Source organism: Rhea americana, unplaced genomic scaffold (genome assembly GCF_003343005.1).
Source record: "Rhea americana isolate MKP2758 unplaced genomic scaffold, rheAme1 scaffold_604, whole genome shotgun sequence".
Taxonomy (NCBI): Eukaryota; Metazoa; Chordata; class Aves; order Rheiformes; family Rheidae; genus Rhea; species Rhea americana.
The window spans coordinates 46,482-62,235 of NW_028186762.1; the positions used below are offsets into that span (position 1 = coordinate 46,482).

The following is a 15,754-nucleotide window of genomic DNA, read 5'->3' on the forward strand; positions in this document are numbered from 1 at the left end:
GAGCGGGCGGCGGCGGCGGCGCCCCGCCGTCACGTGGGCCGGCGGCGGCGGCCCCGCCCCCTTCCCGCCGCCATCTTGGAATGTTGCTAGGCGACGAGCGCCAGGCCTGGAGGGCCGGAAGGCCTCGGGGCCCGGGCCCGGCGCCGGGGGCAGCCCCTGAGGATGGAGGGGAGCCGCATCCTTCTTCCCTCCGCCCGCGCTTGGGCACAGCCCCGAGCGAGCCCGCAGCTACCCACAGCCTCAGCAGGGCGTCCCCTGGCCCAGCGTTGGCCCCCCGGGCGTCCAGGGCCCTGGCAGCGCCCGCTCCAGCTGCCGCCCGGCCTATTTAAAGGCCACGTCGCCGCAGTTGGAGGAGGTGGGGGCAGGCGGTAAAAATAAAATGCCACCACATCCCTTAAGCAGCACAGATTGGGAAATGAAGTACTCGGAGTACAGAGTTCGCAGGGCCGTGTTAAACCAAACAGCTTGTACGCGCCTCAGCATATGTGCAACTAAATAAAAAAAATGCTACGTGCATACTTGAAATAGCAAGAAACTCTCACTTTGGCTAGGGAATAAGTTTCGACTGAAACAAGCAACAATTGCTGGATTTAACCTTTCTGCTGTGATGGATAACTAGATTCACATACGTTCATCAAAACAAGGGGATTTTGCAGGAAAAAAAAAAAAAAAAGCATGGGACAGACTCCCAGTGGAGGCTGAAGTAGAGGAGAGCGGGATGGGAAGAGCGAGGTTCCGGATGAGGAGCCAAACAGCTCCTTCACTACAGTGCACATAGAGCACTTCTATGGGGACTGTCAAAGCGCTCAGACATCTCCAAGAGGACCAGGGAGGATAAACAGCTACTCAGATTTGTACTGTAACCTTTCTTTTTCAAGCAGTATTAAAAAAAAAAAAAAAAAAATTTTTTTTCCTTTAAAAAAAAAAAAAAAAAAAAAAAAAAAAAAAAAAAAAGCCTTTCTAAACTTGTATTCGCCTCTCAGATGTGGCGGCACCAGGCTCAGCGTGTAAAAAGGCCAGGGAGAGCAAAGCAGGCTGCAGCGATCCATGCTTTTTTTCGGGGGGAGATGAGGGGGAAGCAAGGACGCAAACCTGCCGTTGCGAGCCAGGAACGCGCCGCACATCCYGCAGCCCCCGGGGGCAGCACGCCGAAACATCATCAGCGCCTGAGAAAAGAGCTTTTCGAGCCCAAAGGGCTGCTTGAAGAACACGCCACGTGGGCAGGAGCGCGGGGGGCCGAGGGCGCCCGGGCGGGCAGGGGCACGGCGACGAGTGTCGGTGCCATCTCCCGTTCGGCACGCCGCACTGCACAGCGCGCCCGGCGCTGCCGGAAAGGCCCTATTGCATCACCCCAGCCGGATTAGCCCAACCCCGCTCCATCCGCGGAAAAATCTGTAGTAACGGAGCTGCCGCCCCTTCCCTGGGGAGTCTGCTCCGCAACGGGAATCGCTCTTGCCAGAGGGAAGCTTTCCTCCGCTGTTGTGTTTGTGCCCATCTTTCAGATCGGATTGCACACAGAGCACGCTTATAATCCTCCGTCATTACAGAATATATTTTATTTATGGATTTTTACAAATAACTTTACACCTCACATGACATAAGTTATGTTCTTTGTTTCAACAAGTATTTCTTACAACACCTGAGTTATTAAAATACTGAGCTGGAACTTGAGCTTCTAACCAGACACAGAAAAGGGAAACATGGATAAAAACCCCACACAAGCTCAATTGCTGTCACCTTCTCATTCTCCCACCTGCTCCATCCCTTCCCCAAAGTTGGTACCGGTCTGCCCAGGCTAGAGACTGGCACTCTCTCCCGCACAGCCCTTCGGTGGARGAAGGGTCCCCCATCCAGCAAAACTCCCCTAGCAGCTGGGAGAATCCCTTCCGAGAGCTTTTAGGTATCTCTCGGCAAGAAGCCTTGTTTCTCCAAGGGGTTTCGCACCCCCTGAATCTCTGGGTTGCAAATTTCTCAAAGTTGACTCAGTTGGCAAGAAACAGGGTTAAACTTGAAACGAGAAGAACACGGACTCACGATCTCCACGGCGTATCGAGTGGCCTGTACCAGCTCCGAGGAAGCCAGGTGTCAGTTCTTATCACGTTTTCAGCTCTCTGAAACACAGATGACCTCCCAGCCATAGTCTGCAGTGGTGACATAGTCCCCAGGGGACAACATCAAAAGATTTTCTCCCTCGACTCCAGTGCAAAGGCCTTCCCATCTGTGCGCACCACTGAACAGCTCCTGCCAGACATGACTTAGCCCTGGCAGCGCTAAAGCTGCCCTCTGCTCTGTGGAAAGCTGCCAGTGATACAGTGCTTTCCAAATACTTCCTTGAGAAAGAACAGGCAACACRCACGCCGTCCTTCAAAGGATTTAATTTTTCCACGTCGAGTTAGTCAGATAGGGCTGCAGCTCTCAGCAGGAAAAGGTAGCAGCTCTCCCTTTCAAACACCTGTATAGGAGGCTTGTCATTTCTCAGCTTTAACTCGGAACTTGTCCTGGGAAGCCATTGCAAAGGACATAGCTTTTCCTGATCACTGCCTTGCCTGCATGTCTCACAGCACCACAGACCTGCAACACCTCAAGATACTTGGCAGTCATTAGAGAGATGCCATCAGGTGACAATCCCAGCTATCTAGCTTAGAGCCTGGACAAAGCAAAGAAACCCCAGGAGGAGCCAAAGGTAGAGAACTTCCTCCTGACTACTGAGGAAAACAGCACAGCAGCAACCTAAAGCGTRGGCAGTGACCACGAGGTGCTGCAGGTCTGGCCGGGGTGCCCTACCAGAACAGACCACACTGCTTCAAAGCGGACCAGCCGCACAGGGAGAAGAGTGACTTAAAAATAACTGTCCACATGAAGAAGAGACAAAGCTGCACGGGATAAAGCAGAGCACATCTCTCCTCGAAGGTGCCACAGCAGCCATGGGAGGGCAAGGGGAGGGAACGAGGCCAACTGCACCCTCTGCCATGAGCAGGCACCCATAGGCCATCTCTTTCCAGCAGCACTGATGGCCAACTTGATCAGCAGAGCTACCCAAAGGTGGCATCTGCATGAGAAAGCAACTGAATGCCTCCTTATGGAGCAGCAAGTGGCCCAAGGGCAATATATTTCCAGCGGCACCGCTGTATTTTACCTTCTGGATGCAGTATAAAGCTACGAGCCTCTGGGGTGCCAAGGGACCTAGCCAAAACCACTGAGACCAGAGGTGCTGATCCCCTCAGGACTACAGGGATACTGGCAGTGCCACACTTCAACAGACAGAGACCTAGGGACTCAGTGATGACTGTTAGGAGCATAAGAGGAACATAATCCAGCTTTTACCTAAGGCAAATTGGGAACTACAACCAGGCACCAGCAGGCAGTGATCAAGCCAGGTTACACTGCTGCCAGATGGTGCTGAGCCTCCCGCAGGATATGTCTGGGGTAGAAGGGGGTGAAAGCTCTGTGGATACACTGGCACACCTTCTGTTTTGTCTTCCAACAAGGGTGGAAAGGAAGGTGTGGAGAGCCCCAGGCCCGACCCCTGCTCCCGCTGCAGGGCCACGCAGAGCCGAGGTGGCAGGACAGCCATAAGCCCATCACGCACACCTTGCGGCCACCTGCATGGGCAGGGAATGAAGGATGACACTCAGTGACAAGCCACCCCTGGATGCCTCAGTAGTTCTGATCTGCAGAGCTCAAAGCATTTTTCAAAGCAAGGTCAGCACCATTCCTTCATCCTAATCTGGTGCTATACTCACTAGGTTAAGCTGCCTAAATCAGTTCCTGTTTGTCAACACAGCCACAAATTTGCCACTGCTGGGTGCAGGATAAAGTCTGGGGCAGGCAGAGGGGACACAGGGGTGCAAGGGAACCTCAAGTGACATGGGTGGGATGGGCAACATTATCAATATGATAATAAGTCAATTCACCTAGTGAATCTGGGGAAAGCCAGCCTGGACGCAGAGCTGTGAAGTGCCTGTAACACCATTCTCTAGCTACTCCCTAAGGCTGGAAACACACAACCTAAAGAGGTTCATAGTCTCTCAAAAAAAAAAAAAAACCAAAAAAAAAAAACAAAACAAAAAAAACCCTCCCCACCCTGAACCTCTGCAACTCAGCAGCATTAGTGTTTAAAAACAGATGTCTGATTGCAGGTGTCATTGTGAGCTTGGTCACAGTGTAAAGACCGTTTCCCTAGCTAGGGAGCCGGTGGCCAGGGCTTGCCGTCCCAGMTCTGCCCTTGCCTAGCGCTGCTCTCACGCCCTTCTCTGCAGCATTGCCCTCATGGAAGGAGAARGATTTTCTTCCTTACAGCAGCAGGGAGCCCAAGGGAGGTAACAGCATCCTGCTAGCCTCCCCTTGGCAGCTGCCCATGCCCATCAGTCCAACCTGCACGGGATACAGTTTGGTCTTCTCTGCTCCGAGCACTGCTRCCCACAACATGCCTAAAAACTCTTGGCCCAGTTCTCCTAGGGCATCGTCCAGGCTGCCAAGGCAGAGGAGAGAAGGGTAGAACCAGAGCAGAAACAGCTGCAGCTCTGGAGACTTGTTTCTGAAGACAGCAAGAATGACGCTCAAATCACGAGCCATCTTCCCCGAGCCTCTGTTGGCTCCTCCTGCCCTGAGCCATCTGTGCTTTGAGCAGAGCTCTGAGGACCTGGCTGGTACATAACCCTCTGAGAGGAAGGAGAATCCGTCCCCGGTCTCTGTGCTCTCAAAGGAATGATACCACCTCCCCACGCAGGAGAGAAACACCAGYTCCCTGCATGATGCCTGGGAACACGGCAGCTCTCCGTTCCCCTTCTTTGCGGTGGTACTTCTCACACCCTGTGCATCCATTTCCTGGTAGATGAGTAGGCAGAGGCAGCTTGCGTCCAGCGCTAGCCCTGTACCTCGCAGCCCTCATCCTCCTCACCCTCTGCAAAGAGGCCAGGAGAACATCATGTCCCATCAGACCGCTCCAAAAATAAGGCTAGAGGACTCCATCCTTCCCAGGAGACGTGAGGAGAGGAGGGAAAGGATATGACACTGGAAAGAGATCCTCTGGTCAGTTCAGTCCTAGGGCAAAGGGGGTTAAGCCCTCCCCTCCTTGCCCTTGAATCAAAATAGTGTGAAGTCTATGGAATAGTTTTAAAAGCAATGCCTCTTCTTCTGTAGTGCTTTGTGCTGTCAGTGCCCGCAAAGGTACCGTCATATGCTTGCAGCAGGAAAAGAAAAAAAGAAAACTCCCCCCCCCCCAAAAAAAAAAAAAAAAAAAAAAAAAAAAAAGGAGAAACAGGATACAGGTCTCCGAGGCAGGCTGGTCCTACCCTATCTTGATCTGGCCAGAGTACATGGTGAGCAGTACCATGATGGTGAACCCCGTCAGCAGCCCTGCGTTCTGGATGGCAAAGGTGATCAATGCGCTGCCGTTCTGCTCATCATCCCGGCTGACCTCATTCATTTCGGGGAACTGGGGGAAGAGAGCAATGGCAGGGCTCAGTGGCAGAAGCAGTCTCTGTCCTCCCATCCCTGCATACCGCTTCGCACGTGGCACCAGGGTCTAGGTGGACATCTACCACCTAGCTCAGGGTTCTTGGCCCAAATCACTGCACTCCCAGTCCAGAAGGCAAAGCACTGAGGCCATTCAGCCCCTTCCTGAAGTCGCAAAAGACCAACAGGGCAAGGCCCTAAACCGCATGCCCAGCAGCCCCCACATTTGGCATTTACCATATCAGCCAGCGCAATGTACAGAAACATCCCTCCGGCCAGAGCAAAGATCCAGTTGGCAGAGAAGTGGCTGCCGGCCACGATCCCAAAGGCCAGCCCCACGTAGCAGCAGCAGGCTGAGATGAAGTTGAAGAAGAGTGCCTGGCGGATGGTCATCCCGGCATTGAGCAGGATGACAAAGTCCCCTGCACGGGTGAGAGGAGGACAGGAAAGATGAGGAGGGAGGGCATAGTCACCAGGCATGCAGGGGGCTGGCAGCAAATGCTGGCAGCTGCTTCAGGGCAGCATGGAGGCGGTCATATTCAGCACTTGCTTCTGCCTGAGGTCAAATGGCCCTGAGTTTTCCCAGAGACCTGGCTAGTAGGTGCTGCCTTCCCCATTTAGCTTGGCAAGCACTTTAAGGAGGTTGGCACGTCTGCTCTTGTTTTAAAAAGCCTAYCCCAAAATACTGGGGTCCTAAGGAAGGAAGAAGATTCCCCATTGTCCAGCCCTGCTCATCCACGGAGGAGATGACTGGGGTTGCTGAGCGTGGGCTCACCTGGCCGGTGGTGCCACGTGTCRACCGCACCAACAGCGCTACTGCCTGCCAGCAAACTGCTGGCCGTGCTTGTGCACCACCCTCGGCGTTCAAACCCAAACCACCACCCAGCTGCCCCTGTCCAAGCAGATGAGTTTGTTTGTTTTTTTCCTCAGATGTCTCAAGCTAAATTTAAATCTGAGACATCATATTACCTCATTATTTTTAGAGCTAAGATTACTCAGTGTAGYTTACTGCCTTGCCTTCCCCACAACAATACTCTTCCCCACATTCCTCTTTCTCTTGAGAAAGGGCAGATAAGTGTCAAGTTTTGATACCCTGTTAGACAAGGAAAGCAGCAGAGTTAGTGTTAAGAAGGGCAGGACTGAGAACCCTTATAGCACCAAGGGCACCTTGAAGCCTCACATACCCAGTTCATGCGGGAACTCCTCACAGAGGATGGCCACGGAGGTGCTGATCCCTTGGAAGACAGAGACTGTGAAGGATGCCCCAATTGCCAGCCCGTCGATGAARTTGTGGAGGCCGTCGCTCAAGGTGATCATCCACGCTAGCGTGCCGATGTCGGAGTACCGCACCTCCTTCAGCCAGTAGCACGCGCTCTGGGAGGCCTGCAGGTCCTGCCAAGGCACCCAGACATGCAGGCGATGGGAGCTCTGCTCCATACCAGCCCARTGAGGACTATCACTCAACACCAGCTTAGGGATAGCTATGGTTTTGCCTGCCCTTCCCAGCTCTGCCAAAAAACTTCAAGGCCCTAGAGYGACTGGACAAGGAGGCAGAGCTGGACACTCTGCTGTTGGACACGCACCTTTGAAAACACATGCCTTGTTGGATTAAATCATTAGGCTTGAACTGAGGGTTTTGCTGACYCAACTGGACATGATTTGCACTGCCCAAGGTGGTATTTGTCAGGCAGACATAATATAATTTAAATCGCTGTTTCTCATTTACAGGCAGTTTCTGCATTTGCTTGGCTGTGGGTGGCCACAGAGATTTSCCACCTGCAAGCCCACAGGGCCATGCACTAACCTGGACGGACAGAGAGCCCACGACAACCTTCTCATCCCCAGAGGGGGTCTTGCACTCCAGCTCGCCAGTTATGTGAGGGATCATGTGGTCCAGGTCCCCATTCTGCAGCTTCTCAGTGACACCCTCCTCCTGGTCCTTCTTGGAAGGTCGTGCTTCAGGGCCGTAGTGGCTGTGTCCGTGGTGATGCTGCRGGGACAAGGTGTTCACAGGTCAGACACGTGGGCAGTTATTGCTGTCTCCCACACAGATGCCTAAGGCACGACGATTTAACTAGTGATGCTGAAACACTTGAGCTGGGACATGAAAGCACACTATTAAAAAAGTACGAGCACCCCTTCCCAAATCTAAGTAAACTGCTGCTTGGCAGGCAAAGACCTATCTTTGCACTCGAGATGGAGGGCTGGCAGCACATGGGGATCTCTGCAAGCGTGTTAACTGGGGCACACCAGCACAGTGGGGCAGGACACTGGTACAGCACCCCAAGCAGCCCCTCCTCGCCCCTGCTCAGCCTCACCTGGTCCTTCTGTTTCAGGAGCATCTTGAGGATCTTCTCTGTGAAAAAGAACAGGTAGAAGCCCCCAAACACCACAGCGGACTTGGAAACATAATGGTCTTCTTGAGGGTTGAATCCAAAGGCCTGCAAACAAAGGGACCAAGTAATAGGCTTGAGAAACAGACTCCAGCGCATCCTTCATCTCCCTTTGCTGTGGCACATAAGGGACAATACTGCTGCTTTCTGGCCTCCCTCTAAGCAATAGCTGCTTCAGGGGAAGGCACAGAAAGTATCTTCATGCACCTAATCTTCCATACTCCCCCAGGCAAGCAGCCTGTGCCCCAAGGCATCAGATCTATTGATCCGTAATGGTGCAGGGATGCTAAAAACGGGCTTAGAAAGCCTCTACTGTCTCAACACAGAGGCTACCTGCCTGCAGGGTTAAAACAGCAATAAAATAGCACTTCTGTGCTTGAAGCACACCTGAGGTCTCCCTGGTGCAAGGGGAGCGACTCCCTTTGGAAGTAGGGCTTAAGGGCTGCAAAATTCCAGCTCTGATGACAGTCCCGAGGGGCTTCCAGCCACCATACCTCACTCTCCATGCAACTGTTGCTTGCGGTTCCCCTCTGACTTCATTGGCTCCCCCTTCTCCAGGCAGCAATCACCCAGAGAGAGAAACAGCCCCAGAGAGAGAAAAGGCCCGACCCGAAGGTCCTCACCATACCTCGGGAATGAGCTGGAAGAGGGCGTTGGAGTAGAGAGTTCCAATCGCCAGAGCTATGAAGTAGAGGAGCAGCCGCTTGTAAAAGGTCTTCTTCATGAAGGGCACCACGCTGGCCCCCACCAGGGAGCAGAGGGAGATGACGGTCACGCAGAGGAAACCGTAACCCCAGACTGCGGCGTGCATGCCAAACCCACCCCAGGAAATCGGACGAGGGAGGTTGTCAGAGTGGGAGAAAAAAAAAGATCAACGTGGAGAAGGGGTGGGAGGGGAAGAAATGAGTCCATGCCRAAAGGAAAGAGAGAAGAGGGAGGGAGAGGGGGGAGAGAAGAGGACATTCATTAGTGATTGCTCATTCATCTGGAATTGGTTCAAGAGGGGCAAACCTCGCACAAAGTGGCTCTGGAACAAACCCTTAAGCCCTTTGGGAAGGGTCTGGAGGGAAACCCCACTGTCCAGCTCATACAAAGCAAACGGGAAGGAGTTCTCCCTCTGAGCAAGACCCTCCCTTTAAGCACCCAGCCTGGAGCCGAGTTGCAGCARCCAGACCATTTCTAACCCGGCGCCCACTCCCCGAGCCCCCAACCTCTCCAGCAGCAGGTGCCCCGTGGGGCATTGGGTTGCTGTTCCAGTGCCACAGAGCCCTGAGGTTCCCCAAGTGTCCTGCACGCTCCATCCTCATCCCCAGCGGGCCCGGAGCAGAAAGCCATAGACAGTCCATATGGAGCCAACTGGGCCATGTGGCTCCACGAGCCCTGCCAGGGTGCTCCTGTTCAAACCAGTTCATTTTGAGGGTGGAGTGTACACGTGCCACTTCRGTTCCTGGCAGACCAGGAAATACAGGTACTTGGTTTTTATGCTCAGTAAATAAAAGTTGCAGTTCTGGAGTTGAAAAAGAGCCTTGAAAAACTTTCTCTTTTCTGGCCACCTGCCTGTCAGACGAGGCAAGAGGCTCTGCCCGAGAGCAGGGCTCGCAGCAGGTAACGCCGTGGGGCAGGACCCAGCAGCAGCAAAGGATGCTCTGCTCAGAGGTGAAGACTGCATCTTAAATGCACGGATTTGAGGCTGGCCGCTCGAGAGCGTGGATCCAGTCAGCTCCTCTGTTACAGGAGCCACAAGGGCTCTGCTTGGCCACCCAGACCAGAGGCTGGGAAGCACACGTGTTCCTAAGGCATCCAGTCTGAGAGTGCGTGGATGTATTTATWCAACTCCAGAACCGTACAATTACAACACAATTAATTTGCAATGTATCTGTCAGACCCGTCRGAGCACCAGGAAACCACACGTAAGCACAAATCTTTCTGGAAACATCAGTCTTGCAAATCATCAAAAAAATTGAAAAAGCAGTTAAAATTTTTAGAAAAGCCTGCTGATTCAGGAGGAAGCTCGTGTTTCTCTAGGGCGTTCTCTGCACTTGTACGCTCTGATCCTTCCTCTTTCACGCAGGCTCTTCCACGCTGTTGACACCACTAGCGCTGCCGCGTCCCAGCAGCCAAGCGCTAGGCAGCTCTCTGCATGAAGCAGAGCTCAGCATGTCCCTCGGAGGGAGGGCAGGGAGAGGGAAAGGCTCCGTTTTGAAGCAGGGCCACYAGCCACAGCCCGCAGGAAGGAGCGAACGGCTTCTCCCAGCACCTACCCACACCTCAGGCCCTGCCAGCAGCCTCSTGGCTACCTGGGGCGGTCTCTGCTCGCTGGCAGGGATGGACGGCACGGCTTCCCCAGCGCTGCTCAAAAGGATTTCCTGGTGCTCAGAAGAGCGCGAAAGCCCTGCAGAGCCCCTGCACAGGGAGCCAGCATGGAGAGAGACATCCCCTCAGCCTCAGGTCCCGGAGAGATCGATTCAGTTCGGCAGGGTGGAGGCAGAGAAGGTGCCCGGAGAGCCGCCCTCGGGACAGGAGAGAGGCAGGGACGTTCTACCGCACCTCTGGGATGAGCTGGAAGAGCGCGTTAGAGAGCAGCGTGCCGATGGACAGCGCGATGAAAAACGTGAGGACCCGGCTGAAAAAGGCCTTCTCGGTACACGGTACGATGAAGACTCCGAGCAGGGAGGCTACGTTAATCATCGACACACTGAGAAAACCAAAGCCCCACACTGCGGAACGAGAAGAAACGAGGGCCAGACATTACCGAGGCTCTCGGCGCGGGGAGGCGGAAGGGCCCAGCATCAGCCTGCTCCGGAGACCGCCGGCACGGCCCTGCCCCGGATCCAGGCGGGTGGAAAAGCTCACTTGGGACTATGCCCCCGCTGCGGGGCTGGCCACGCTGCACCAGAGCATCTCTCCCTTTGCTCCGGAGACTTCAACTGCGACACAAACCATCGGTTTTGGTGCAAGGGGAGGAAGAGGGGAGGAAGGAAATCCACTGAACAGACTCTCTGCCTCCAAGTTAATGGAAAAAGGCTTTCTTGAGCCCACCTCAGCCCATTCGGGTGGGAAAAGCAGATGCTGTGCTCGAGGCAGCTGATCCAAGACCTTGCGCAATATCAGGACCTGCCTGGACACACAGAGGCTCATTTAGCATCAGCTGGTGGCCAGAGGCTGGAAGGACAGGACCCAGTTTGCCCAGCAGGCTCCTAAACATGCCAAACCACCCCCACCCATCTAACAAGGGCTTGCAGCAAGCCCCTGTTATCCGGCTATCCCGATGAGCTGGGCTACAGGAACAGCTCTGACTTTGGGCATAAGCATCAAGGGGACAAACCAGGCTCCAGAGCTCGAAGCCCTGAGCCAACAGTACCTCACTGGAGCCTGTGACACAAATACACTGAGGGAAACCCAAAAGGGCTCCCRGCTGCTGTCAGAAAGCTGCCCTCCTCTGGCAGCAGCCAGGATAGCTCTCGTCTCATTCCAGTCTGCCAGACTTGGCCTGTGCCCCAGAGCCTGGAACAGGTAGGTCCCAGGGCACTTGAGCACTGTGTCCAGGGCCAGGCAGCGCTCATGCACYCCAGCTCATCACTCACCTTCAGCTGAGCTGGGCTTGTTCTCCTCCGTCTGCTCCTTCTTCTCATTCCCCAGGTTCTTCGAGGTGCAYGCCCTCGACTCCAGCTGCTGCAGGATGGTGGGGCAAAACTCTCTGAACTCACTGTGCCCTACCACGGAGCCCTCGCTCAGGTTGTGGATGGCAAAAAGCTCCACAGAGCTGAAGCACTGGGGAGGGAAGAGACACAGCTTGAAACTCCCAGGTGGCACGGGACAGCTGCCCGACGCCAGTCCGCGAGCCACCGCCAGGCTTTACCCGGGAGAGGTTAGCACGCTGCTGCGGCGGCTGGGAGACGTTGGCATGTCCCACTCCCACATTGAGGCGGTTCAGCAGGGCCTTGAGCTGCTTCAGGCTCAGGGTTTCGCTCTCGCCGTACCGCTGCAGGAGGTCCTGGAGGAAGGAGGCTGCGGAGAGCGCTGGTGGGGTCGCGGTGTCCCCGCCAGCCCGCACCCACGGCGACGGGAGGAGGCAGAGCAGCACCAGCAGGCAGCAGCCCTGGAGGCCTGTGTTTGAGATCATGGTGTCTCAGGGATGCTGCAAGAGAAGACATGTGTTGCAGTGAGCCTTCACGTCCCAGGGGCTCCGAGCACCGTGCTGTCTAAGAGCTCCTGCAACAACCCCCTGGCCCTGTGCTCCTCCATTGCCCAGGACTGGTTTCCTAACGCCGAGGGCCACGAGCCCAGAAGGGAGGGCAGGAGGGCTCTTCCGCCCCATAGCTCCATCAGGAGATGGCAGCAGAGGACAGCAGATTTCTCTGCCAGGGAGCCCCAGCCCAGAGGGGGCAAAGCTTCCCACAGTCAATGTCCAAAAGCACCCCAGCCCGGGGGAGGCACTGGGCACCCRGCTTTCACTCCACGTGCCAGCAGGTCGAGCCCAAGGGAGCTGCTTCGCCTGCCTTCGAGGCAGGGCTGGTGGACACCGAGCTGAAAGCAGGATCCGTGCAGCAAGTGGGGTGAGAAGTGCCAGCTGCCCTAGGCAGAGCCAGGAAGGCAGCCGAGGGGGGGCACCACGACGTGCCCAAGGCCGCGCTGGCTGGAAAAAACATGCAAAGCACGACAGAGCCCCGGGAGCAGCTCGGCCAGCCCACAAATATCCGCCACCCCGAGCGCTCCCGCTCCCCTCGCCCGCCGCAGGGCACTCACCGCGGCCGCGTGCCGACACGGGGAGCTGCTGGGACGCGGCTCCTGGGGGCTCCGCAGCGCGTCGGGCTCCCTGGAGGAGAGAGGCCRGCGGTGGGAAAGCAGGCAGGAGCGAGCGGCAAGGCAGGTACGCTGCCAGCCCAACGCTCACCTCGGCAGAGGGAGAGCTCTGCCCACCCGCGGGGCGCTTCGGAGGACGCAGGAGCCCGGGGCCACAGGTGGCATGCTCATTAGGTTACATTTTAACTATGCTAATTACAGTGAACCGCGTCCTCCCAGGGCAGGACTGTAGATGCCTTTATAATATTTGCCTAGAATCAATCCTTGCCCTCTCTGCTCCTTTCATATTTGCGGGAGATCAATAAAAGCGAAGCGGCCGAGATGTGGGGCGAGTGCCGGGGTGGCCCTGGGAAGGCCCTGGGAGAGAACGTGGGAGGCCGCTCACGTCCGACGCGTCCACCCGAGACGCTGGAGCGGCGCCCAGCCTGCCTTCCTGGAAAAACTTCACTGGAAGGTGAACAGCAGATTTGGGATTTACAAGGACACATCGCCTGCCGTGCACAAAAACAACTCTGCCCTCCCCGCTCCGCGGCTGCGCTCCCAGCGCGGGGTCCCGGGGGTCTGCACCCCTCCCACGAYCCCCCCAGCCGCTGTGACGAGCGGGAACAGCATCCGCCACGCGGAGAGGGCACAGGCCTCTTGTGCCGCGGCTGGGCTGGAAAACGCCCCGCGCACACACTGCCCAGGCGGACGGGATCCTCGCCACCCCTCCGCCGCCTAGCCAGGGTCACGGCGCACGGAGCAAGCGGTCACCAAAGCACTGGACATGTGACAAATTTAGGGACAGCAGTACAGCTCACGAACCRCCTGGACACCGTGGACTTGGAGGTTTTCCATAGGAGGGAAAGGTCACGGCTCTGGTCTGGCAAAAACATTGCTACGAGGCCTTATCAGAGCAAACCCAGCACGCCGGGAAACGTATCCATCTCCCTGGGAAGGTCAGCTGTGCCCTTTGGGCATGTGTTTAGCCACAGAGTCCAAAGTGAGTTTTTATCTGGGAGGCAGCACACACTGCACCTCCAGCCGTCTCTCCTCCCATCCCCGGGGGCATTTCTGCCAGATCGGCCCCCAAGGGCCAGCACCTCCCGCTCCCGCAGAGGAGCCAGAACCGAACCAGTGCTTCCTGGGTTGCAGGAGACCGGGCTCGAGCCCCGGCTCCAGGGCAGAGCCCTTGGAGAGGAAAGGCAGATCCCCAGCGCTGACGGAGGTCGAAGCGCGGCAGAGGAGGAGGAGGAGGAGGAGGAGGGATGCTCAGGTACCACGGCACGAAGCCTTAGCGGCCAGGCCACGCTCCAGGCCCGCTGCTTCCCCTCCAAAGGGCTCGGGGACACGTGCTACCTCGTGGCTTCCCGCAGGCTGCTCAGGGGAAGTCCTTTGCAGCGGGGCTTCCCGGGGGGGCTCTGCACTCAGTGCTGACTGCGCGGCTCCGCGGGACCGGCCCTGCCTCCGGCRCCGGGCAAATCCCGGCTCCCGCCCTGCCGCGTCGGTGCCCCGCCGCTCTAACAAGGCGCCCGTGCTGACGGGTTGCAGATTTCGGTCTTCTCCAAAAACAGGCTGGCAACATTTTTGAGCACCGGCCAACCAATTGTTCTGAAAATAGACTTGGCTGGTTGGAGGCACAGTCCTGCCCGGGGTGGCGAGGCTTCTCCGTGCCCCGCGCGCACGGGAGCCGGGGCCGGCTCCCTCCGCAGCAACCGCCGCCTGCCCCTACGGAGGCACCCGCATTCCCGCAGGTTTTAAGAGCTTACTGCCACTTTGCCAGCTTTGTTTGCCGGGACAGCCGGGGAGGTTTTAGCCTCCTCCTGCAAGGGCTTAACCCAGATGCTTTGACTTAACCCCTCTCCTCCCAAAGTGGGGGAACAAGCTCCTCTCTGCGGCAGGCCAGCCCAGCGCACTTGGGCCAYGGCCACCAGCTCTGCGCAGGTACCCGGGAAACTTCTGCCTCCACAGCATCCCCCAGCGGAAGCCAATCACCCTCCTCAGCCTCCAGAATTCGTTCGCGGCCCCTCGAAAGCCAAACCCTGCCTTTCCAAGGACCTGCAAAGCAGCACCACGCCGGGGCGGTGGGAAGGGAGAGCTCTGGGAGGGTGGCCGGGCAGGATGGATGGGTAGCTGCCTCCCCGGGCAGGGCTCACTTCCCTGCTGCCTCCGAGCTCCWCGGAGCTGACGGCGCCCGGAGCACCCTCTGCAGCAAAGCCGGACCTGCCCCCAGGGGCTCTTCCCAAAGCCCCCCCGGGGAGACGGGCTCACCYGGAAAACCTGGTGCAAAGCCAGACTTCAACTTTTACCTGGCTGCCGAACAGAAGGCAGGGAGCGTCCCGCAGGGATCTGYGCGTCACCGACTCCGGCTCGGCCCCCGGACACGGCCCAAGAGCTGCCCCTCGGGAAGGGGAGCGCAAAGTGTGTGTGTGCGTGCTGGGGGGGGGAGACATCCCCTCCGCTCCCCAYCRYGACTGACCTCCAAGAGCGTCCTCTYGTCGCCCGCTTCTCCGAGAGCGCYGCRGCGTTTCCCGACGAGCTGGAGGGAGCGGGGATGCCCGCGTTCCAGCTCGGGGTGCCCTCGGGTCACTTCCCAAAATTAACTCTCAGGAAGCTGGGGGAGGGGGGGAGGCGGGGGCAAGTTATCGATCCCAATTGCAAAATCTTCCCGACTGGGAAGGGGATGCTGGGAACAACTTATGCAAGAGAAAAAACACCAGCAAACAAGCGCGGCCACCAACACCTCACCAGAGGCTTCCCGAAATCCCACGCAGGGAYGGCTCGCTGCCGCGAACGGTGCGGCGCCCGGGCTGGGGGGCGGCGAGACAGCGGGACCGCCAGCGTGGTGGCGGAGGTGCAACCCGCCGCCCACGCACCTGCGAGGGCCCACGACGTCGGGGAACGACTCCCCTCGGGTCCGAGGGGCGGACGACAGCGCCGGGGGCTCGCGGCCCCCRCCTCCTGCCCCGCGTTTCCTCCCRCGGGCAGAGGAGCCGCTTGCAGCTGCTTTTACCGCCAGCGGCTCGGAAAACGGTCGGGCTGAGCCTGCCCCGCAGTTCCCTTCCCCTCCTCTGCGGCCCAGGCCGTTTGCCCGTGGCGGTCCCAGCCTCCTTCCGGAGCGG

At 57.3% G+C, this 15,754-nt stretch overlaps 1 protein-coding gene across 1 annotated transcript; it reads right to left on the reverse strand.

Annotated features, from left to right (window-relative positions):
- Nucleotides 1-1,531: 1,531 nt before the first annotated feature.
- On the reverse strand, nt 1,532-12,675 carry SLC39A14 (solute carrier family 39 member 14). Its single transcript, XM_085319948.1, has 9 exons — nt 12,597-12,675; nt 11,710-11,988; nt 11,435-11,621; nt 8,479-8,648; nt 7,776-7,898; nt 7,262-7,447; nt 6,642-6,849; nt 5,695-5,879; nt 1,532-5,437 (listed from the first exon to the last, which is right to left on the reverse strand). The coding sequence occupies exons 2-9, from the start codon at nt 11,971-11,973 to the stop codon at nt 5,291-5,293; spliced, it is 1,470 nt and encodes a 489-aa protein (XP_085176074.1). The 5' UTR covers nt 11,974-11,988; nt 12,597-12,675; the 3' UTR covers nt 1,532-5,290.
- Between the last annotated feature and the right edge of the window lie 3,079 nt (nt 12,676-15,754).